The sequence below is a fragment of the Mirounga angustirostris genome, unplaced genomic scaffold (genome assembly GCF_029215605.1).
Source record: "Mirounga angustirostris isolate CCGP_5_RB_7025 unplaced genomic scaffold, mMirAng1.0.hap1 SCAF_1, whole genome shotgun sequence".
Lineage (NCBI taxonomy): Eukaryota > Metazoa > Chordata > Mammalia > Carnivora > Phocidae > Mirounga > Mirounga angustirostris.
The window spans coordinates 117420515-117445311 of NW_026991709.1; the positions used below are offsets into that span (position 1 = coordinate 117420515).

Genomic DNA, 24797 nt, shown 5'->3' on the forward strand with positions numbered 1-24797 from the left:
CATGACCACTACTGAGTAGCAGAGGGATGTAAGGGAAGGAAAGTTCTCCACACTGCTAAAATATTTAGAGAAGAATTCTGACTGAAGGTCAAATCTATTCAGCCTCCCCAGGTCCTCAGGGTGATTTCAAATTGGGTTTCAAAAAAGAGGCCAAGAGCCAAATCCCACAGAAATTTCTGGAGCTGGCATTAAATGAATCTTTCACAGAACTCCTAGCAGCGGTTAGATATTAACAAGGAGAAAAGAACAATTATCCTTTGGGACTCCAAGTGCCACTTTATGTCACTTTAAAGAATGAATAGACTTCCAGCTCCACTCAGCTGTCTACTCACAATTACAAAGCAATGGTAAATAATCATGGCAAATGGAAGGTTTGATTTGGGAGAGTGAAGTTGTATAACAGCTCAGTGCTTTCTCTTCCTTTCCTGTGGCAAGAGGGACAGCTCCTGCCACTGGTTTGGCATAGATCCAGATCTGTGACTTCCAGAAAAAGGCCCTGGAACTGTTGATTAAAGCAGGCACGCAAACACATGGAGCAAACCTACCAAAACATTTCTTATTATTTTTACAAGGAGAGAATAATCATATTATGAGGCATGGTTTAATTTGCTCTTCCAGTGGGGTTTTTTTTTAGCCAAAAGATCGTATTTGTCCATGCCAATGAAGTTTTCGAGTGGTTTTAATAGAAAGTACATCTTTCCATTTTCTCAGCACATTGGTTTCTGAGTACGCCATCTGAGCTCTCCTCTTGAGAAGATGTATTGATACGGTGGATAGGGGCAGTACTTCTCTCCTTTTGCACCCATAATTCACTAGAAGGGGAAGGCAGGTTTTGTACTTGCTCTGAAAGGGGTCTAGACCCCGAGCAGTGAAGACTTTGATGTAGGGCCCAAAAGCATCTTATCCAAACATGCATTCATTTAATCTTGCAACTGAAGAGTGACGGACCCTTCCAAAGTGGTTCAGGAGGACCAAAGGGCCAGGGTTGGGGCACATAGGAGGGACTTGCAGGTATGCCCAAGGAGCCAGTTATCTGTGATACCCAGTCTCAGGAGAGAAGCTTTGCCTTTCAGAGAGGCAGGAGGGGCAATGTAAAGCATTCGTCATGCAGGCAGTCTCCTGTCAGGGCTTTCCAGGAGAGTGAGGTTTTCTATACGGGAAAACGTAACAGCAAAGGAGAGGCACCCTTGGGAGATCCAGACAGACCAAACTCCATGGCTACAGTTTTCCCACCTTGCCTTCCAGGGGCCAGTCCGGCCTTACTCATCTCTCTCACTGGTCCCTAAGACTCCCCACCCAGTGCCATTTCCCATGACTTTATTTCTTGCCAACTAAATCCCAAATAAGGTTCAGGTTTCAGATAATACCTTTCCCAAAATAATTTGCATGTTAACAGAAAACCGTAAATGCTTTTCAAGTCTCAATTAAATTCAACAAACATCAGTTGAGAACACTCATTTCTGGTTCCTGGGCATTAATCACTGCAGACACAAGAAGGAATAAGAAAAGGTTTCTCCCTCAAGGAGCTCACAGTCTAACAGAAAAGGAGATCTATAGGCAAATAATTCTGATAAATTATGATAAATGTAATCAGAGAGGTCTGAATGAAGGCCTGTGGGAGCCCCGGTGAAAAAATTCTCTAGTTAGAATACAGGGATAGACACAGAGAGGTACTATTTGCATTGAGCTATGTGTCGTGTCCATTAAGACTGTGTTTGGCTGCATATAACAGAAAAATCGAAATAACCATAGCTTAATCAAAATAGAGTTTTCATCTCATGTAAAAGAAGTCCAGGATTAGACAATCAACAGCTGGTAGTAGAGTTCCATGATGTCATCAATATTTCTCTGGTCCTTCTATCTTTCTCCTTTATAATCCTTAGTATACAGCTTCTATCCTCAAGTGTACTTTATGGCCCCAGTATGGCTGCTGGAGCTCCAGACAGCTCGTTTAAGTTCCAGGGAAGAAGGGAGAAAGAGCAAAACTGATGCCGTCTTTAAGGAACTTCTCTAGAAATTCTACCCAACAAACTTTTTCCATTTCTTGGCCATTCAATCTGCTGAGGAAATAGAATCTCCTTCTGTTGTAAGAGACTGGAGATTGGGTAGGGAAATACGAGCAATCTAGTCCACAGGCTTTAAAGAATAAACAGATCTCCCTGAAAGACAAAGTGAAAAAAGACATGGAAATGGAAACAGAGCATACAAAGATAAAAGTCCATAAAGTATTTGGTGGATATGGGAACTGTGAGTTGTCAGGAAAGGCCTTCCACGTCACCCTTAGTAAGTCAACCTTGTTTTTTTTTAATTAGTAGGTTTTCTAACTTCGGGGTATGTGTTGTGGTTATTGTTCATAGGAACCCTTTTATCTGGATAGAATTTTATGAAAAAAACTAAGAGAGAAGCAGCTCTGGCTCAAGGTGAGATTGGAGGAGGAGAATATACTTTAAGAACTGTAGGGTAGACATTGGTAAATCCTAAGGGGGTAGTAAGTAAAAGATCAATGGGATTTCAGAGGCAGTGACAGCTGAGCTATGTCTGCCTGTATTTAAGATTTCCAAGTGCCAGCTGAAAAGAAAAGTTGTTCAAATGGAGGGAATAGCATATGCAAAGGCCCAGAAACACAGTGATTACATAAATGGGAATCAGCGCTTAATTTTATCAGGAACTAAGGTTCGTGAGTGTGGGGAATAAGGTTGGAAAGGTAAGTGGGATGGGATCAACAGAGGGCAATGAAGTTCAAGGGTCGAGAATATATGAGGCCTGAATCTGGAGCCACATATATCCAAAAGGCAAAAATCCCACAGCAAGGGTAAGTTCGCTACCCAGCCATCTTTGGAACTAGTCCCTGGCACCTAACCCACCAAAGCAATTGCAGCCTAACTCTCTAGGACCCTAGTCACACAATGACTCAGTCCTTATTCCTGATGTCAACCAAGTCCAGGAAGTTAGGACCCTGAGGAGAGACAGTGCTGGTGTATGTCCTCCCTCCACTGTGGAGAGTCCTCTCTCTGTCTCTACTTTGGGCCTATCAGTGTGGCAGATGCTCTGAGAAAATGATTTGCAAACTGTAGGAAGCTATCCATAATGGATCATGGCCAGTATTTTTTTTTTTTTAAGATTTTATTTATTTATTTATTTAAGAGAAAGAGAGAGAGAGAAACAGCATGAGAGGGGAGAGGGTCTGAGGGAGAAGCAGGCTCCCCGCTGAGCCGGGACCCCGATGTGGGACTCGATCCCAGGACTCTGGGACCATGACCTGAGCCGAAGGCAGTCGCTTAACCGACTGAGCCACCCAGGCGCCCATGGCCAGTATTTCCAAACAACAAATGAAACAGAAGAGAATACTGTATTAGTCAGAATAGGATAGACTATACCACGGTAACAGACATTTCCCAAATCTCAGTGGCCATCACGCAGCTTACTTCTCTCTCACTTAGAGGCTGCAAAGGATGTGGCAGTTCCGTGACCCAGCCGTTTTGGTCTGTGACCCTACTATCTCAACCCGAGGCCTCCTTTGGTCACTGTAGCAAGGAAGAAGTCAGCTGCAAGGTTGCATGCCAGCCCTAAATAATCATGGCTTAATCAAAATAGAGGTTTTTAGTCTGTGTTTCAGTATAGAAATGACACCAGTCACTTATAACCATACACTTTGGCCAAAATTAGTCATCTAACTACCTCCCCCTCCAAAAAAGCTGATGCACCTACTTCACGTACCCGAAGAGGGAGGCGGCTTGGATATTAGTGCACACTAGCGATACCTAGTACAAGCATAACAGAAGACAGATGGAATGGAATGGGGTAAGATAGGATAGGATCGGGGATACGATAGGATAGGGAATAGGAATAGGAACAGACCCAAGTGCATCACTGAAGTATTTTTAGTGTTATACATGTATATGACTGAGCAGATGTTAGGGCATGTACTGAAGAGTAATTGTAAAATGTATTTCCAGGCAGGGGTTGGAGGTAAAAAAAAAAAAAAAAATTGGAAGTGACTGCATCTGAGAGAAATATGTGCCTGGAGAGGAGAACAAGATTATTTATGACATGTGACCCTGTAACAACAAAGAGCTCTCCTCTTGTGTCTTGACAGTCAAAGGAAATAGAGCTTCTAATGTCTCCTGAAGGGGCTTCATTTCATAGCTCAAAAATAACCTAATGTCACATACCCTGATTCCCATAGCCATAACAAACTCAGTGGGTTACAGCAGTCAGCATTTCTGGGGGGTAGGGTGGGGGGGTTAGAGGGAGGGTGAGAGAAAGTTTTGTCTTCCTAAAGAGCCACAGGGCATGCATTCTCCTGAGTTTGCTGAACAGTCAGAGACGGTGTCCTGAGAGTACAGGAAAGTAGACTGGCCTCAAGGACAACGAAGGCCCAGAGAATCAAGTGTGATGATGAGCAAGGTCTGCTCGCGGGTGATCTTAAAAAGAATGCCCACTATGGAAGCACCCACTTTCTGAGCAAGCGCCTCATTCCTATGGAGATGGGTCATTCCCGCGTTAGGACCCTCACAATGTAAAGGCTCCATTGAAATCTTGCTGTCAGGGAACAATAAGCAGTGCCTCCCTAGACACCCTGTGTGGGGCAAGCCTCCAAGAATAGAAGGGAATCTTCTGAGAGAAACTTTGCAATATCGGTCTCAGGACTCCAGCAACCGGCAGAAGAAATATTATGAACTCTGCAGGGTATGCGGTAGGTGTTTCGCGAGTAGATTGATTTGGGGACGTTTGAAATATATTTCTAATACTTACAAAACTCCTTAGGGGACACAGTGAAAAAATAATAATAACATTAACGAATATTTATTGAGTGCTTGTTATGTGCCCGAAACTGTGCTAAAAATTGTATCTATTTTCATCTCACTTAATCCTCTTCCCGATGAGGTCATATTATAAACTATTTCCATTGTAGGGATGACGAAAATGAGGCTCAAAGAGCTTAGGAAATTTGCCCACCCCTAGAAAATAAGTAGCAAAGCTATGATTCACACCCAGCCTGTCTTTTTAACTGTTACAAAAAAAAAATTTTTAATAAATAGAAGACTTGGGATTTTTCAGAAGAAGAGGAAGTTATAGGCTGAATTATTTACCTCCCAAAAAAGCTTTATTGAAGTCCCAACCCCCGGGACCTCAAAATGTAACCTAATTTGGAAATAGGTTCATTGTAGATGCAATTAATTAAGGTGAAGTCATACTGGAATGGGGTGGCTCCCTAATCCAGTATCAGAGGTTTGCCTATAAGAAAGCTTCGGTTGTGTGAAGACACAGGGAAAATAGTATGGGAAGATGAAGGGAGAGGTTGGAGTAATGTCTCTACAAGCCAAGGAACACCAAGAATTGCTGACTGTAACCAGAAGCTAGGAGAGAGGGATGGGATGAGCCCTCAGAAGAAACCAACCCTGCCAATATCTTGATCTCAGGCTTCTAGCCTCCAGAACTGTGAAACAAAAAATTTCTGTTGTTTTAAGCCACCCAGTTCATGGTACTTTGTTATGGCAGTCCTGGGAAACAAATACACAAAGTAGTTGCTATATCCAAGTAGTTACCTAACCAGATCCAACATAGCACCATGCGCCTCCTTAGGAAAGAGAAAACTAAGGGCATAAAGAGTTGGAGATTTTTGCTCAGACTGGGAAGCAGTCACGGCAGCCAGAACCTCAGCCATCTGTGTTTGGTGTCTGCTATATCCCACCCCATGGGAGTATTGAAGGTAGTTTCCACTTTAAGCTCATGCTCTGAGAGTCCTGACCCATAGGCTCCACACTGTAGTTACCAATACAGAGGGGACTGTTTCTTTTTCCCCAGAGGTAGAAGATGAGTACAATTATGCATTCCCCATGGAATCTCTGCCTATGTGCACATGGAGATCAGTCCCCCTCAGGCACGCACTCTTCTGGGAGTTGAGGAAAGGGCCTGGCCCCACAGGGTACTGAATGAGCCAGAGAGGGCTTGGGCAGGGCTGGCCACCTGTGTGTTAAATGTGAACTCTGGGGTAGTCAGCTGAGGCTCCAGCATTCATAAGATCCCATCCAATCAGTGTTGGAGGAAGAAATCAAATAGAAATTTCCCTCCAAAGCAGAATGGAGAGTTGGATTGCTGAAGCAGAGTTACTTCTCAAAGTCCAGTTCTCGGACACACCGCCAGGGAGGTGACTCATAAAGTCTGTTGTCAAATCACTGTGAGCTGTCAGAGGGGGTCCGGCAGTTCCGTTAATCAGAGGCCACCAAAAGCCAAGACTCACGCCACGTGAATAGCAGCAGCATTTTTCTCCAGAACTGTTTTCGCTCAAAACAACTTGAGCTTTGCAAATGTAGCATTCCATATGGCACAAATGGATTTCAACTCCATGTGATAGGCAGCAAAAGTTCCTGGAAATCTGTTGATCTCCTGTGTCCAAAGGGAGAAGTCTTGAGGACACAATAGTAGGAGGAGAAGCAGTAGTAGTAAGAGCAAAAGTGATTATCATTATCATTGTTATTATTATTGTTTTGTGCAGCTCATAGATGTGGCACCTCCACATCCAGAGTCCTTCAAGAGACCAGTACCATTCCTCCCTGCATCATTTAGCCCAGTGGTTTTCAGGGGACTGGTAAAATGCAGATTACTAGAACTCCCACCCAAGAGGGTCAGGTTCAAGGGTCTGGGAATCTGCATTTTAATAAGCAAACCAGGAAATTCTGGTGCAGATGCTCAGATGACCACACTCGGAGAAACCCTAAGTCTAGGCTTTCTTCTCTATTAAGATCTGAGGCTGTGGATCACATCTGAGTTCATCAACTCTCAGGTTTCCTCCAGCCTCATGATTCCAACATTCCCCCTTGTTTATCTGATGTCCACTTGTCCTACTTACATTTGGTTGCTTTGGTATCCTGTCACTGTCATCTTTCCTTTAACCTTTCCAACAAACTCCACTGTCCCTTTTCTGTCTCTGGATTATCTGTCTGGAACCTAACATTTGATAGGTAGATCTTAGAGATATTACTGATAAAACCAACTCCCAGTACAAATAGGGTAACAAGTACACCACTTTATCGGCCTCTAGTCTTCCCTCATTCTTAATACTTAATCGCTCCTGACCAGAGTTTCCTAGCTTGGGACCTCTAGGGGAGCATGGATGTACTTCAAGTCATCTAGGAACTCTTTGAAATGTCATGTGAAATTGTATGCAAACGATGAGCATATGGGCAATTTTTCAGAGCGCTCAGTCCAAGGCTAGGGAAGGTGAAGAACCACTTCTCCATTCTGGGAAGATGACAGTGGCATGAACAGCAGTCTTTCAATCTCTCCAAATCCCTACATAAAAATAGGCACAATAATTAGATAATAATAAAACCAAAATCCATGGACACATTTAAAACAAAAGTAGGGGCAAGTTTTCTCACAAACTCCAAATTACAAGTTAGTGGAGACAAACCACCATTAACACAAGTGTCCATGAAGGGGGGAAAGGAAGCAATAGGGTAGTATCTGATGGACCTGAAAATAGGAGAACTCCTAAATAGCCAATAGTATTTCCTGAAAAGGATAGGTGGGCTAATTTGATAAACACCTCTGAAACTCAAGTTGGGGCAGGGGTGGGAGGTATTGCCCTCTCTACTAGGAGTAAATGAAAGGTCCCAGTAAAAAGGACTTAAGGGCTGGAGCCGTCAAGAGCTCTCAAAATGGATCCACCAGGGCTCCCTTTCAGGTCAGGGTCCTGTACTCAGGAGGAGCTACCTGGAGTGGTAGCTGGACAAAGACGATAGTGATGAAGGAAAGACAAGGTCCAGATCAGCTGAGGAGGAAAAAAGGTCAGAAAAGGCAAGTATGCAAGCCACCATGCTCACCACTCACAATGCTCACAAAAACAATGGAAGAGGAAACCCTATGAAGTTGAAAAAGCATTCCTGAACACTGCCTCCTTCAGTGAGTTTAGGAAAGCTAATTTTACATTAAAAAAAAAGAAAAAGAAAAAGAAAAAGACAGAAGTCAAATCTCATAGTTATTGAAAGAAAAAAAGAGGATAAAAAACAGAATTACATCCCTACAGACAGCGAAAGCATACCAGAAGTAGGTCAAAAGTATAATATACTATAATAAAACAAGTTAAAAAATTACAAAAATGATGATGTGAAAGAACAACAAAAATCAGAAGTAGAAAAAAAACTCTGAAAATAATTTGAAATGAAGAAAAAGACTCATATCAGAAATGAATAGTAAATTAGAATAAATAAAAAAGCAAATAAACACAATGGATAATACCTTAAAAGAAACAGCAGGTAAAAGGAAAGAAAAAAAAATTTTAAATCAGAAAGAAATGAAGAAAAAGATAAAAAGGATTCAAGGGAAAGTGACAAATACTGAAGACAGGCAAAGACTGAACATCCAGAAAATAGGAGTCCCTGAATCAAAAAAGCAAAGCAAAGAAACAGCACAAGTACTGATGCAAGAGAACATTGCTGAAATACAACACATTTAGCACATTTACAACTATATATTGAAAGAGAACACCATGTACCAGAGGCTATCAACCTAGAACAACCAACATCAGAAAAACTTTAGTGAAATTAAAGAACTTTAAAGAAAAAGTCCTTTTGGCATTTAGGAAAAAAGCCCATGTGATTTATAAAAGAAAGGAAGCTATCTTTTCATTATACTTTTCAAGAGCAACTACTTAGGTCAAAATAAACTAGAAATGGATGTAAGATAATCAAATAAAGAAAGTTAGAAGCCAATAATTTTATTTCCAGAAAAACAGACTTTCAAAATATAAAGGGCACAGATTGTTATCAATCTGCAAGAACTCAAGAATTTTTCCATGAGTCCTTCCTGAGCAATCTACTAAAGAACAAGCTTCAGACAATCAAAATGACTAGAAAAGCATTGACATAAGGCCGGAAGGTTAGTATTAAGTATATAATTACTCAGGGAGCTAGGACTAAATAAGAGCTAAGAGAGAGAGTACAGAATGTAATGGCTATATGATCTGACAATGTAGATACAGTATAACTAGGTATAGTTGCACAATAGGGTTTTTTTTAATGGGAAGTTAGAATATAGAGAAGATATGCAAAAGTGTTTTAATGCATTATGTAATTTTTTATGGCGGTACTATCGGTATTATTATTCTGAGACAACTATATATTTCACAAAGGATAAAACAAATGAGTAATTATGGACTATTCCAATTCTATCATTCCTTATGTCCTTGAGAATCAGAAATTCTTGAACTTGAATCGGAAGTATCCATAGTAACTCACGACATATATAACTAGTGTCATGATGAAGCTGGTCTGCACTAGCTGGTAAGAACAGATTGTACACATCTTGTCCCAACTCCACGTTCAGTGACTTCATGTTGATATATCGAAATCAGCCATAATGGGAGTGTTTATACCAAGGAAACTGGGAAATGCTACAAATCCAGCTTTAAAAAAAAAAAAAAAGTCCATTTGAACATTTACCAGTACCTCACTGTGTATCGTAACCCTTTGCACCCAGAGTTTGCTGTTAAAACACCATTTCTCACGAAAAGAAATAAGAGAATTTTGGAGAAATGGTTGGTTTGAGGTCTGAAACGGGCAATGTTCAAGATGAACCTAGACCAAGTTGTCATACAGATGACAAAGAAGTTATCAAAAATACTGACATCATGTCAATAGGACTCAAGAGCCAATTTGAAAAGATTCCCACTGACCGAAGATGGGTCAGTTGGAGCTTCAACAATGATAACAATTGCAATCCAATTCATTTAAATTCGCTACTCTTTAATGATATTTAAACAAAGAATCAATCATTTTCAGAGGATGATAACGAATCATCTGGAAAACTGGTAAATAGATGGAATAAATCAAGCATTTATCTTGTCTTTCCTATATTGACTATTCCACTGAATATCCCAATAGAATAAATGAAAAATGTCTCTTTATAAAAATATTCTACCTAATAAAATTATATATGTGTGTGTGTGTGTGTGTATACATATAATTAGAATTTCACTATTGGCAATCCCCAGTAAGCAAATAGTTATAGGTAGGACCCACTAGTGGCTGCTCAGATCACACAAAGAGACACAACCAGAGATGATGTACCTTCCTTAGTCTTTGCCAAGGGGACGGAAGAGAATCTGAATCTGATCTAATCTCTGGAGCCAGCTGGCAATTTACAGGAAATACCAAGGGCAGGGACCATGCTGGGCTGCATATGAGTTTGTGATCAGCAAAATTCAGACCTTGGGAAACGCCACAGGTTAAATGGCCCAGGTTCTTCGGCAGGTAAACTGTAAAGAAATTAAAAGGCCGGAGGAGGAATCCACAGATTAAAAGGCATAACATATTTTTTAAAAATAGGCAAGACTGAACCGTAGTTCAGTGTAAGAATGCACTCTTGAGTGATAAAACTATAATACAAACTCAAGGAAGTGATTAGTATACAAATCAGGATAGTAGTTTCTTGTAGGGAAAGAGTGGAGTCTGCATTAGGATGAGACACCAAGAAGGGGCTTTGGAGCTGGGAAACCAAGTTCTGTTGCCTGGTCTGGGTGATTTCCTTGCTTTATAATGATCCATTAGACTGTACAGTGGATTGGTGAGGTTTGCTGTATCCCTTTTTCATCCTACGGTATGAATATTTTGTTAAATAAAGTTCTTGCCCTCAAGTTGCTTAGAGGAAGATGGAGATGTAAACAATTAGGTTCCGGATGATGGGACAAAGGCTACCAGACAGATATATACACGTTGCTACAGAACAGCCAGGGAGCTGAAGCAGTTCAGCATGGCAGGTCTGAGAAGGCTACTAGGGGGAAGGGACACACCAGCTTGGTCTTGAAAGGAGGGCCCTTCACCAAATAGAAGAGTAGCAGAGCTCAGAGACCAGGCTGAAGGGGGTTGTGGTCACTCCATGCAAGCTTCCTCCAGGTAGTTCTGCTTACCTGTCAGGTGTTAATTCTGGCATTTGCTGCTCTCTTTCTGCCCAGCGGTGGTTGAGAGCAATTTCCTTTAAGATGGTAAAGGTTAGGATTGTCAAACAAAGAAGCACATATTCATCTGTGTATGTGGATAGAGGGTTTCCTCCTTTCCCTTGTTTTTAAACCATAACTTCATGGATAGTCCAGGAGGAGGTGCCATCTTGATAGCTTGTTCTTGAAATAGAGTGGCTGCTGCAAAGATAGGATCCTACTGCTATGTTCTCTGCAAGTGCCTAGTGCAAAATTGGAAGTCCACCCTCGAGGTAGAGAGAACAGAGGGAGAAAACAGCTCGAAGAAGAAGGCTTCTTGTTTGGACTCTTATAGCCTTCCTCCCACCTGAGTCCTAAGCACCCAGCTCCACAGAATGGCTCTTCACAGACTTGCCCAAAATGGCAAGAGAGTGAGTGTTCAATTATGAAATCTGATCTATGCAAAGGAGAGAGGGAAAACACATCCAATCTGCTAGGCCACATGTCCTGAGAAACAAAGGAGAAGGGATGTGATTTGTGTATTGGAATCAAAGAGTGATAGGGTTTGCGAAATGTGGGGTGTCCTCTGCTAGGTTTCGTTCATAGATACTGTGTAAACAACAGTGTGGGGACTCAGCAAGTCAATAGAAAGGGGGACCTGGTTTTCTGCAGGAATGTATGGGCTTGAAGGGCAAGGTTGACTTCCACTACAGGATGTACTTATCCTTCCCCACCCACCTGTCATTGATCCCTGACCATCTGGTGGCAAGCCAGCACTGGAAGCTAAATGCATCTTGGAAAAGGGAGTAATAGTAGATTAGAAGAGGGGCACCTATGTGGCTCAGTCGGTTAAGCATCAAACTCTTAGTTTTGGCTCAGCTCAGGATCTCAGGGTCGTGAGATCGAGTCTTGCATCAGGCTCCACGCTCAGCAGGGAGTCTGCTTAAGATTCTCTCTCTCTTTTTCTCCCTCTCCCCCTTCTCTCCGCCCCCGGACATGCTTTCTCTCTCAAATAAATAAATAAATCTTTAAAAAAAAAAGAATAGATAAGAATTGAAAAACCATCTGTTTACATATTTCTTAATCCGTAAAATGGGACTATAATTCTCACCTACAACTGTAAGGAGAAAAATAAGGCATATAGAAATGCTTTATAAATGAAAGAGTTCAGGGTCTGTTCTTGAAAAGCCTACACAGAGATAAATATACTTTTGTTCTTTACACAGCTATCCAGGGATGAGTACTTTATCCCAAATAATAAGACCATGTATCAAGCTTATACATACAAACACATGCAAACCCTCCCAATAGGCACAGTCTTCCTGCACAAGCCCAGACACTGACCCATCCCACAGACAAGATGGAACGTTTGGCAGAGGCCATTATATTAGCTAGACTTGGATTTCTGGGCCAAATGGGCTTACCTTATACCTACCCTCACCCTAAAAATGACAGCTTTGTAAATTTAAAAGACCATGTTCTTTTTCTTCCTATTTAAAATTTGAATCTCCTATGGAGGGCAACACTCCAGAGAGAGAGTGTTGTGTTCCATCCTTGCCTAATCACCAGTCACCTGGGGCACTTAAAATACAGACTCTCGGGCGCCTGGGTGGCTCAGTTGGTTAAGCAACTGCCTTCGGCTCAGGTCATGATCCTGGAGTCCCTGGATCGAGTCCCGCATCGGGCTCCCTGCTCGGCAGGGAGCCTGCTTCTCCCTCTGACCCTACCCCCTCTCATGTGCTCTCTCTCTCTCATTCTCTCTGTCTCAAATAAATAAATAAATAAAATCTTAAAAAAAAAAATACAGACTCTCTGTAAAATACATAGTTCCAGGCCACTTCCTAGACCTGCCAAATCAGAATCTCCCTGGAGGACTTGGACATCTGAATTCTTAACAAATGTTCAAGATAATCTTCATGATGAGGCGAGTTTAGAGAAAGCCGAGATAGAATATAGCTCTTCAGGGCTCTCAGAGATTTTTAAAGAGGGCCAGAGAGAGGGAGTGTGTTAGTCTGCCCAGGGTGCCGTAACAACATACCATAGACTGGGTGGCTTACACAACAGATGTTGATTTCCTCACAGTTCTAGAGGTCTTACTATTTGGGTAAAGTCTGAGATCAGGGTGCCAGTATGACTGGGTTCTGGTGAGAACTCTCTTCTGGGCTTGAAGATGGTCACCATCTCACTGTATGCTCACTTGACCTCTTCTTTGTAGACACGTGGAGAGAGAACAAACAGACTCTGGTATCTCTTCTTATAAGGGCAAGTAATCCCATCATGGGGACCCTCCTCATGACCTCATCTAACCCTAATTACTTCCCAAAGGGAAGGCCCCCTCTCCAAATACAATCACACTGGAAGTTAAGGCTTCAACATATGAATTGGGGAAGAATGCAAACATTCAGCCTATGGTAGGGGGCAATGGGGCTTAGTCCCCTCAAAGGGGCAGACATTCATTTGTGGAGCTGGCTCTTTGGTTAAGGTTTTTGCATCTCTCCAGTCTATGTAGGACTGTGTCATAGGAAGCATAGGGGTGAGCAAGCTGTGTACTCATTAGTTTTGGCAAATTACAATGGGTAAAACATGAGGATTTAAAATAATTAAAACAAAAACTAACAAACAAAAGAGAGGAAGAAATCAACATTACCAGGAATTTTGGATGTTCGTTCAGTTAAGTATTTTTAAATTTAGCTCTGGACCTTCTGATAACTCAGGCCAAAGGAAAAAATGGCATCTGTTAATTGTCTTCCTTATTGCATGCATGTTAAACTCTGGGTAGATTCTAGCTTTTACTTACATCTCCTGAACCAAACTGCTATTCCCAAACCTATGCCGTTTGGATGGGAAAAGTCATTGTTCCCCCCCTCCCCCAGAGCTTCACATTTCATCTTGATACATTTCTAGCTTATTAGAGAAGCAAAACTAACTGCACTAAAAATACCCAATGGGGAATCTCCCTCCCCGCACATATACTAGAACCTGATGGAAAAAATAACACATTTTGCAAAATCAGCAGTCGGGGTTTTTTTGTAGATCAAAAGAGTTTTCTTACTCTTTAATAATTTAGGTAACCCTGGAGACCCAGCCACTTTCCAGACATTGCTCAGCAATAAAGAACTCTGAAAATCACTGATTCCTCAATTCCAAATCAGTTGTCCAATCAGACAAGATCTGTTACTCAGTGTCTCTGTAACAGAAGAAAGATGCTTTGTGTGATGGAAACGTCCTTGATCCCGGGCCCAGCTCTGCCCTTAACTCTCTGGCTGGGTTCCACTGAGCAATTCTTTTCCTCTCTCTGAGCCTGTTGTCTTCATTAATTCAGCAATTATTTCTTGCACACCTAAAATGTGCCAAGCACTGTATCCAAATGAATGGGACAGCCCTGCCCTCAAGGAGACCACAGTCTGGAGACAAGGAAGCTTTCCATTCTAAATGCAAGTGTCCATTTCCTTGTGCAGATGCCTCACTAGTTTGGCACATAAAACAAAAACAAAAACATGTGAGCGTATGAAGGAACAAATGAATGAGTAAAACATAAGTTTATTTTTTAACCACTTTATTTCATGCCATTCCCACTCTTTTCATGGTCCCTTCAGCCTAATAACTCAGACCCAAGAGGTCCATCTTCAACTTTAAACTTTCTTAGCCTTTTATCCTCAGAAAAACCTCATTAGTTGGCTATAATCTGCCCCCCTTTTTTTAACTTTATTTTATTATGTTATGTTAATCACCATACATTACATCATTAGTTTTTGATGTCGTGTTCCATGATTCATTGTTTGTGCATAACACCCAGTGCTCCATGCAGAACGTGCCCTCTTTAATACCCATCACCAGACTAACCCATCCCCCCACCCCCCTCCCCTCTAGAACCCTCAGTCTGTTTCTCAGAGTCCATAGTCTCTCATGGTTCGTCTCCCCTCCGATATCCGCCCCCCTTCATTTTTCCCTTCCTACTATCTTCTTTTTTTTTTAACATATAATATATTATTTGTTTCAGAGGTACAGATCTGTGATTCAACAATCTTACACAATTCACAGCCCTTACCAGAGCACATACCCTCCCCAGTGTCTATCACCCAGTCACCCCATCCCTCCCACGCCCCACCACTCCAGCAACCCTCAGTTTGTTTCCTGAGATTAAGAATTCCTCATATCAGTGAGATCATATGACACATGTCTTTCTCTGATTGACTTATTTCACTCAGCATAATACCCTCTAGTTCTATCCACATCGTTACAAATGGCAAGATTTCATTCCTTTTGATGGCTGCATGATATTCCATTGTATATATATACACCACATCTTCTTTATCCATTCATCTGTCGATGGACATCTTGACTCTTTCCACAGTTTGGCTATTGTGGACATTGCTGCTATAAACATCAGGGTGCACATACCCCTTCGGATCACTACACTTGTATCTTTGGGGTAAATACCCAGGAGTGCGATTGCTGGGCCATATGGTAGCTCTATTTTCAAATTTTGAGGAACCTCCGTACTGTTCTCCAGAGTGGTTACGCCAGCTTGCATTCCCACCAACAGTGTAATCTGCCCCCTTTTGTCTTCTCTTGTCAAGTTACTCAGAATCTACTTCCCTCACTCATATTTTCTGTATCAGAAATTCAACAAACACCCACTGAGCACATGATATACGGCAAGCACTGGGCAAACCAGGAAATTCAGCATCGATTCTGTGCCACATCTGCCGTGGCTTTTCGTGGCACTTGGCAAATCCCACTCGCTGCCACACCGAGTATGCCTCACTCCTTTGACTCACAGCTACTGAGACAGCAGTGCAGTCATAATGTCATTGTGAGTTTCCTAGAAGAGTCTTACATCAACAGATTCTGCCCACCTCTCACCTACTACCTCATACCAGCTGCCTGCACAACGAATTTTAACCCAAATAGCTACTTTTGGGGTAGGAGCGCCTTAAATTTCCTACCTACAACCTAGCCTGAGCGTCCCAAGGCCACACCAAATGCCCAGAGGGCCATTTTCTCATCTCTACCCTCAGTCTCATTTCCCCATTATTATCTGAACAACGATTGAGACACCAATTTCTCAGAAGTATTCTTTAGAGAATAAATCTTTAAAATAAAATAAACAGCATTTGGATAGCACATAGAGTTTAAAACCATTTTTACATAATGTTATTTCCCATCAATATTCACAACAACATTTGAGGCTCACAGGGGTAAATAACTCGACCATAGGTCAGACGGTCAGTAAAGTGGCAGAGTTGGTAGTTAGGCCGAGGCGTTCTGAGTCAAAAATCCCAGAACCTGTCCAGAAGAGGCCAAATGGTACCCCATTTGGTCCAGGCCCCAGATTCACAAAAAGCTACAAATTTTGTCATTAAGTATTAGCTCCAATAACATTACACATAGAGTTAAAGAGATACTTCATCAAGATTAAAAGAAAAAAATGTTCATTTAAATGTTAAATGTTTAAATTTGAGCTTTACTTTGTAACATTATTGTGGCATTTTTTCATTTTAATTTTTCAATATTCCGAGAACCTCAAATAGTGGAAGTTGCCCCTGAAACAATTAGAACCTTGACGATCCTCTTCATTTTTTTTATATGATGTCTCTAGAAACATAGCTTACCTACCGCCACTTCTCCATCTTGAAATAAAATTGGCTGGATTTTTCTTGATTTACACTCCAGTTGTACACATATGTTATACCCACCTCACCTCCCCAAAAGAGTATTTTTTCGCTGACTTACACACACCATAAACACTAATAAGACCACGTGTCCTCACGTGCCCCTGTGTGAGAGGGTCTGCAGCTCACCAGCAGGGATGAGGTCTGCAAGCATTTCTCTCTAAAGAACCAGCTGGTCGAATGCGTGATTCTGCCCTGATGATTTCTCTTTCACTAGCAATGTTGGTGGTGGATTCAAATAGCAACAGGAGCCTTTGGCTTATTTAAAATCATTCTAACTCTAGGCCCCAATTCCTCCATCCATAAAATGAAGGAAATAACAATATGTAATGAAAATTAATGGAAGGACTGTCACAGGATTTCCAGAGTCGTAGATATACTCAAAAGATGTTACAGGGCATGCCAGGCTCTGAACTTCATTATCTTCCCTGGTCCTTTGCTGGGCACAAGAGTCACCCATCTGAAAGGAAGTGTCAAGTTTTCCATTTGCAGCTGGAATTATGGACTCTCTTAAGCATCTTTTCAGTCTCTCTCCTTGCATCTTAACTAGGATAGTGGTGAAGGATTTGAGGCCAGAGACAACGAGATGCCTGGCCCCTGGAGGCTGCACCTTCTCTCTGTCCACACGCTCAGGGCAGCACAGCAATGACGGAGCGGTGTCCAGCTCTAGATGGGTTCTAGTTGAGCCATCTCCAAGATCTCCTCGTGTCCTCAGTGCCTGGGGGTGACTTCGGATCTTCGCAAGCCAACCAATGTTAACTGTTTTCCATTTTTTCCCTTTCCCTATTTATTATAGCTTTTCAGAAAGCTGATGAGGTGAAATATTCTCCAGCAGAGGAAATAATATCAAGCTTAAAAGTTGTGTCTGATGGAATGGTGAAATAAGTCCACTACTTTCCTTTGAGCAAAAAAAAAGAAATAATAAGGCAACCTGAGGCAGCCTCTAGGGGTTTCACTATTGCTAGATTGGAGGGAAACATAATGGCTTTAGAGGAACACGGTTTTCTTTTAACTTGTTAGAGCACTTTGGGATGAAGAGATAAGAAAGACAGGTGCTAGAGAATAGAATGAACCTGGCACCAGTTTATTTACATAATTTTGTATGGAGACGCATTGACGTATGAAGTATAAAGCGACTGTATTGAATAGTGAAAATAAAGTATTTCGGAAAACAATCTATGTTCACTACCCAGTTCTAAAATGACTGAGCGTTTATGAAATACCTCTTGCTTCTTTGTGAAAATTACTGGTGGCTTAAGCTATGTGTGCAGTTTTAAGAGAACACAATCCTTTCTGTGGTGTTTAAGATAATTCTTACGAAATGCAGTCTCAAATGGATGAGACATGGAGCGGGGGAGGGGAGGAGAAGAGGAACATTTACCCCCTCTCTCTGATGTTGGCTGGCCCAACTCCCATTTCTTTCTGATTAAAGGCTACCAGGAGGGCTGGAAAAGTGTGTGGAGCAAAGATTATAAACAGCAATTTTTTGCAAGCCAAATTGCCTCCTAAATGAGGGAGTCGGGGATTTAAAGGTGAACATAACTGTCTCTTTCGCCACATGCAAAGGTTTGTGCTGGGTGGGAAACTAAATTCTAACTTCTTCTTGACAAGTATTCCTTAACAGGCTTTACAGATATCTGAAACCAATTTTAACACACGCTGGTCCTCCACTGACCACAACATTACCTGAATGGTGCGGTCCAATTTCCAGGCTGCTCACCAGTCCTCAGGCCTACGGGGTGAGTAACTACCCTGATGTGGGACAGGCTTGGTGGATACTGATGAGCCCAAGAACCTCAGGACTATTACTTCCCAGCTTGAGGAGGAAGCATTTTAAAATTCACTGCACCAAGAGGCATATCTCTTTTCTTTTCAGATATTGCTGATGTGGGCTCAGTCTTTTTTTTTTTTTTTAATGCAATTTTTTTTATTGTGACCAATATTTTTAACCATAAAATGAATTTAGAAAATGTAAAAGAAGTAATATGTCCTCACAAACTGCTGTGTTTTGAGGTTTTAAATATGAGGCCTGGGGCACCTGGGTGGCTCAGTCGTTAAGCATCTGCCTTTGGCCCGGGTCATGATCCCAGGGTCCTGGGATCAAGCCCTGCATCGGGCTCTCTGCTCCTTGGGGAGCCTGCTTCTCCCTCTCCTACTCCCCCTGCTTGTGTTCCCTCTCGTGCTGTTTCTCTCTCTCTCTCTCTCTCTGTCAAATAAATAAATAAAATCTTTAAAAAAAAATTAAAAATTAAAAAAAATAAAAAATAAATATGAGGCCTGTGCTTTATAGCTCAAGGGAGTGGAATAAAAAATGCTGAGAAGCAATTAGAATCATTACCAACAAACCAGTCAGGAATTGGAGAGGAGCAAAGTCTTGGAGTTTGTGGCACCCTTGGAGGTTGTCCAGCTGGCCACCCCCTTGCATAAAGAGAGAAAAAGACATCTCAGATGTGCTCTGGGCACGATAGCCTGAGGCAGCAGTTCTCAAAAGTGTGTCCCTGGACTAGCAGCCTCAGCATCACTTGGGAACTTGCTAGAAATGCAAATTTTCAGCCCCCCATCCCCAGCCTCACCTCAGAACTCTGAGCTTGGGGCCCAGCATCTGCTTCAGTGAAACTTCCAAGTGATTCTAGTACATCTGAATGTTGGAAACCACTAACCTCGGTCACCTAACCAGGGCTCCTTCTGTGAGTAATTTCGTATGGCCTTCCCAAAGCCAATGAAAGAGTGGAGATCTTAATTCTTTCCTTCAAGGAAAACTCCATCTGAGGAAACCTATGTTGGCTAGATCTAGTTAGTTTCTGCCATTATCTACTATCGTGACTTCCAACGATGTTTAGCTTTGTGTTTTGGGTTTTTTTTAAGAATTTATTTATTTATTTGACAGAGATACAGAGAGAGAGCAGAAGCAGGGGGAGAGGAAGAAGCAGACTCCCCACTGAGCAGGGAGCCCGATGCGGGTCTCCATCCCAGAACCCTGAGATCATGACCTGAGCTGAAGGCAGACGCTTAACCAACTGAGCCACCCAGGCACCCCGCAACCATGTTTAGCTTTGTGACACTCATCGCAAGAAACATGCTGTGAGGACACACTTTTCAAATAAAATACAACAGAAACTGTGTTTTGAGAATTTAGTGATGGGCACAAGTGTTACAAAACCAACGTTGAGAATCATTCCGTACACTGACGTGCCTCCTCTAACTCCTAACTCCTCTCAACCTGGTTGGGTACCAGTTCAAGAAATCCACTGAATTTTATTTTGACTCCCTTAACCCAGGCACTCAGTGAGCACGTGCTCTCTACCAGCTCTCATGCCAGGCCTGGAGGCCTCAAGTGACTGTGTCCCGGGGCCAGGTCTTCCACGGGAAATGCTCCATCAGTGCCGGGGGCCGAGGAACCTCAGCCAGAGCAAGACAGGGCCATTAAGAAAGGAAAACAAGCACCCTCCATTCTTACACTGTTGGACAGCTCTTGTGTTCTTCTTCACGAAGTCACTTTTCTCTCCTCCCAAATTGCAGGAACAGCTCAAAGAGGAAGATGTGGAATGCATTGTGAATCAGGACGAACTGGCCATGAGTTACCAGGAGCAAGCCACTTCGCCCTGCAGCCCTCCTGCAAGCCTGGACCAGAAAGCTTCCCCGCAGACTCCAAGCAAGGACAACATTTACGAGGGGGACCTCGGCCTAGGAGGCTACGAACTCAAGCTTGAGCAGACGCCAGGGCAGTCCCAGCTGAACTAATGGTGAACGGTGCAGATGTGATCCCAAGTCATGTGGGGCTCCTGGAGGAAGACGAGCCAAGCTGGGGAGGCAGTGCTGAGGAGGGGCTGGACGATGCAGTAAGAGCCTACATTGGAGAGAATCAAAACCTTGTCACAAGTATTCTCTGGTGCCTGAAGAAGTGAGAATTTATTATCATCCTTCTATATTATGCAACTGAATCTAAGTTTCTGACAGCAGCCATTTTTATTAGTGAATTGGGGGGGTAGGGTGGGGAGGGTTGAGACGGGAGGGAGTTAGGAATCTAGCTGCTGCATGGATGGAACAGAGGTGCTGGGTCTGCAGGTGTTTCTTTTTGGTAGATAGCTCTCCAGGCCCTTCATTTCGATTTCGGATTTTATTCCCTTCATTAGGGAGAGTTTAAAAATCAGGGAAAAAAAGTTTCTGAACATAAACATGTGGGCTCCTAACTGAAGGGAATGCCCAGTTGTTTAGTAAGTGAAATTTGTATATTATAAAAACCTAGACTCTCACTTGCTCTTAATGACTTCAGAGCTATTTGCAAAGCCCACACAAGGGATCGATACCACTGTCGATGGCCTCACAGAACCCATGCTGGGTGGTGACCCACTGTTCCCCTTGGCGTTCTTTTCCAGCCACTTCTCCTACTGAAGGAAGGGGTTGGTTGGTTATAGCCGGGCATACACTGCACTCAATGCAGTTCTGCTCTGCAACTTGGTAGGACCCCTCCCAGAGAAAGCTGTTTTCTTCTCCCCATACTATATTTTATCTAAAGAATGAGGCTTCCTGCCCCTGCTTGCACTTGAGTCACTTCTTGGCCCTTTGGCAGGTCCCCTCTGTATGCTGGGTGATGAGACTCACGGCACAGGTTGGTCTCTACATGGCAGTGCCGGAGTCCCAGCCTGCCCTCCGATTCCAGCTCTCACAGCTGATGAGCAAAAGCAGAAGCTGGAGGAGCAGAGCTGATGATGCGTAGACCACACTGAGGAGGCAAGGACACAGCATCAGGACTCCCCTTGTGAGAGGTGGCTCGTGGCCCGTGACAGACAGACCAACACAATAGCTTTTAATTCAGCTGCACGACCTGTGCGTTTGAAGCTATAAAGATACCTCAAGCCTAGCTTTTCTTGAAATACAGATGTTAACATTAAAGTCCAAAAAAAGCAGGCTCCAGTCTTCAACGCCCAGGCTCCGATGGGTCTGCTTCTGGAGGAGGAAGGAAATGATGTCTTCCTCAGGCCCAAAGCTCAGAAGCAACACGCACTTTGCTGACCAGCTGTTAGGCTATTAACCATGGTGGTCTCCGGCACACTGCTACGTGCATCAGTTTTCTTACTTTCTAAACAGTACAGGGCACGAATTGTTTTATACTCAGCCAAGTATAATCTGGTCATTCCGGGTAAATATGGCAAGTGGCAAAGCATGAAGTTTTCTAATGTGACTTAATCCTAATAAACTTTTGTTATAAAGTATGATTGTGTTGGCCAATGCTTTACTTAAAGACATTTTCTCTGCCCATGCCGATTGGCAGTTTGAAGCCTTTCTACTTGAAATGCCAGATGAAGTGGGCAGTGGAAGATAACATAAGGGAGCTGCAAGGGTCCTATGGCCCAGGAAGAGCCTGGGCCATAGGACATCATGAACCATTACCAACAAGGGGAATGAGGAGCTGTTCATTCTGCGTCGGGCCACTTATCCCCCTGACTCCAGGTAGGTAAAATATTGTGAGTCTGAGGAAACTGTGCCCTGTCCAATCTGTAAGACCATGTTCCAGTTTCAAGGTGCCATTACCAGCCTCCTTCCCTCTGAATCAGCCCAAGACCCAGAGAGAGGCTAGCAAGTGTCCCAGTTAGCAATTCATAAAACCAAATTCCCTTTATGCTCCTGTTGTGAGGGATAATAATTTATGATCTTAAGATCTTGTGCTTTGATTAGCAGCATGAGGACTGTGAAATTCAAACCTATTATTTACTGCCAGTTTCTAATGAATAATAAAGGCAAAGCTTTATTCAAGCCACTAATGCTTGCACTCATTACTAGAGCTTTAAAGAGGACCCTAATTAATTAATTGACTGATGGTTTTTCCTTGAGCTTCTTACCATGTTTACATCTCACACACACACACACACACACACACAGAATTCCACTCACTGTCAGGCGCCCAGCTAGACCCTCTGTAGTGTCCCCCTGGTACTCAGTACATGTCTGAGCAAGTTGAAAGCCTGGTGGCAAGCGCCATTAAGGTCTTCATTCATGAAGTCTCTAGAAACTTCTTGGAAAGCAATTTAATGATATAAATCAAAGCTGAAAATTCAAATACCCTTTGACCCACCAATTTCATGTGCAGGACTTTTATTCTAGATATTTGAGAATGTTATACATATAAAGAATATTTACTGAAACCACTTTAATTGCCTTCCCGGTTAAATAAAACACAGCACAGCCATCTCATGACACAGCATCACGTGTACTGATGTAGAATGATCTCCAGGGTTTGCAGCTAAATAAAAATAGCAAGGTGCAGAACAGAGTGCATGGTATGCTGCCATTCTGGAAGATTAAAGAAGAAATTGGTAGTATAATTGCCTCTTAAGAACTGAGGGAAGACTTCATTTATCACTTCTCTACCTTTGGGATTTTGTATGCTATAGATGAATTATTTATTCAAAAACAAACTAAATAATAATAAGAGTCCTATGAAATAACTCACTGAAGTACTGAACTACAAGAGGAAGTGGAATAAAAACTAGAAAATGTGTTATTTTCACCATGATCTTTGAGACCTTGAGAATATAAAGTGTAGCATCAATAGTGCCAATACCTTCTGGGTTTACTCATCTGCATCACCCAACACACATGGATGCAAACCATGTACAAGGTTTTTAAAATTCAAAGACAAATATGACTCCGTCCCATCTGTCAAATAACTAGCAGAAGAAGACAGACTGCTAAAAAACAGTAGACTCCTTATAAGGTACCAAAACATACAGCAAAGCTATAGTAACCAAAACTGTGTGGTATTCACCCAGAAATAAGAAAAAAGATCAAGAAAATCTACTACAAACTATAGAAGCAGACTCATGAATATAGTTAGAAATTTAGTTCATAAAAAAATGACATTGTAATTTGGGCTGAGAATAAATGGGCTATCATTCACTAAGTAGTGTGGACCAATTGAAATTTCTTATGACAAATAAACAAAATTTTAAGACAAACTTGGAGACATACACACACACACATACATGCATACTTTTGTGTGTGTGCATGCGTATATCAGACTAAGGATTATGCTTCAAAATATACAAAGAACTCTTATCAATGCATGAGAAATGAAAAATATACTTTCAAATATAAAAATATGAAAAGAATATGTAGAATCTAACCTGTATACCTTCTATCCAGACTTCTCTTAGGCATCTCTGTAGAAAGAAGTACTTGGCATCTATGCATAAGGAAGCATACAAAATGATATTCATTGTGGCACTGTTACTGTAAATATCGGGGAGGAAAATATCCATCGATAGCAGAAGAGTTAACCACAATACTTTCACACGAGGGAATTCTCTGCAGCAACTACATTCTGTGTGGAATGGGTCCATCTGACCCCACTCACATGGAAATATTTCCAAGATAAATTGTTAGTGAAAAAACAGTCTGGAATGATCTACAACACACTGATAACCAAGAGGGGAGTGAGATTACAAGGGCTGAATCAAGAGAGCCTTTGGTTTATCCACATTATTTTTAATTTTTATAATGATACCCTATTCATGTATGGTCAGTTCTGAGAGTGGTCCTGGCTCCAAGATGGGGGAGGGGAAGGAAGGCCTGGTCAAGAAAGGCTTTAAGGAAAGAGTTACACATGAGATCTTGAAAGATGAGAAGGTTTGACCAAGCAGATATGATTGGTGCTGGTCTGTGGGGCAGGAGGTGAGACTGATCACTAGAATACGGAAAGAGCATTCCAGTTGAAGGGAACAGCATGGGCATAGACAAAGGGGTGTGAAGCAACCTGGCACATTAGAGGAACTGAAAGTTATCCCACATGGCTCCCTTATAGGTTGTTTGTCTTTGAGGGTAGGAAAATGGAAGAATAAGAGATAATTCTCATGGGGGGGATGGGTTAGCCTGGTGATGGGTATTAAAGAGGGCATGTATTGAATGGAGCACTGGGTGGTATACGCAAACAATGAATCATGGAACACGACATCAAAAACTAATGATGTAATGTATGGTGATTAATATAACGTAATAAAATAAAATTAAAAAAAATAATTCTGGAGGTGTAGATCAAACTAAGGAGTCTGAGCCATGATCTTGTGAGAATGGGGAGCTATTGAAATATTTTAAACAAGAAAGATAATTACATGGATTGTGGGGAGATGGAGTACAAGTAAGCCTAGAGGAGGTATAATAGCCCTGTTGGGATGCTATTTCAATAGCCCAGGAGAGAGATAAGGAGA

At 42.2% G+C, this 24797-nt stretch overlaps 1 protein-coding gene across 1 annotated transcript in view; it reads left to right on the top strand.

Annotated features, from left to right (window-relative positions):
- The window catches only part of SLC9A9 (solute carrier family 9 member A9), a 559615-nt gene extending 537809 nt beyond the window's left edge, over positions 1 to 21806 (top strand). Inside the window, exons 15-16 of the mRNA XM_064586786.1 lie at positions 18227 to 18332; positions 20113 to 21806. Coding sequence (XP_064442856.1) covers positions 18227 to 18332; positions 20113 to 20334 — 328 coding nt within the window. The 3' untranslated portion in view covers positions 20335 to 21806. The remainder of the gene's footprint in view (positions 1 to 18226; positions 18333 to 20112) is intronic.
- Positions 21807 to 24797: the final 2991 nt, after the last annotated feature.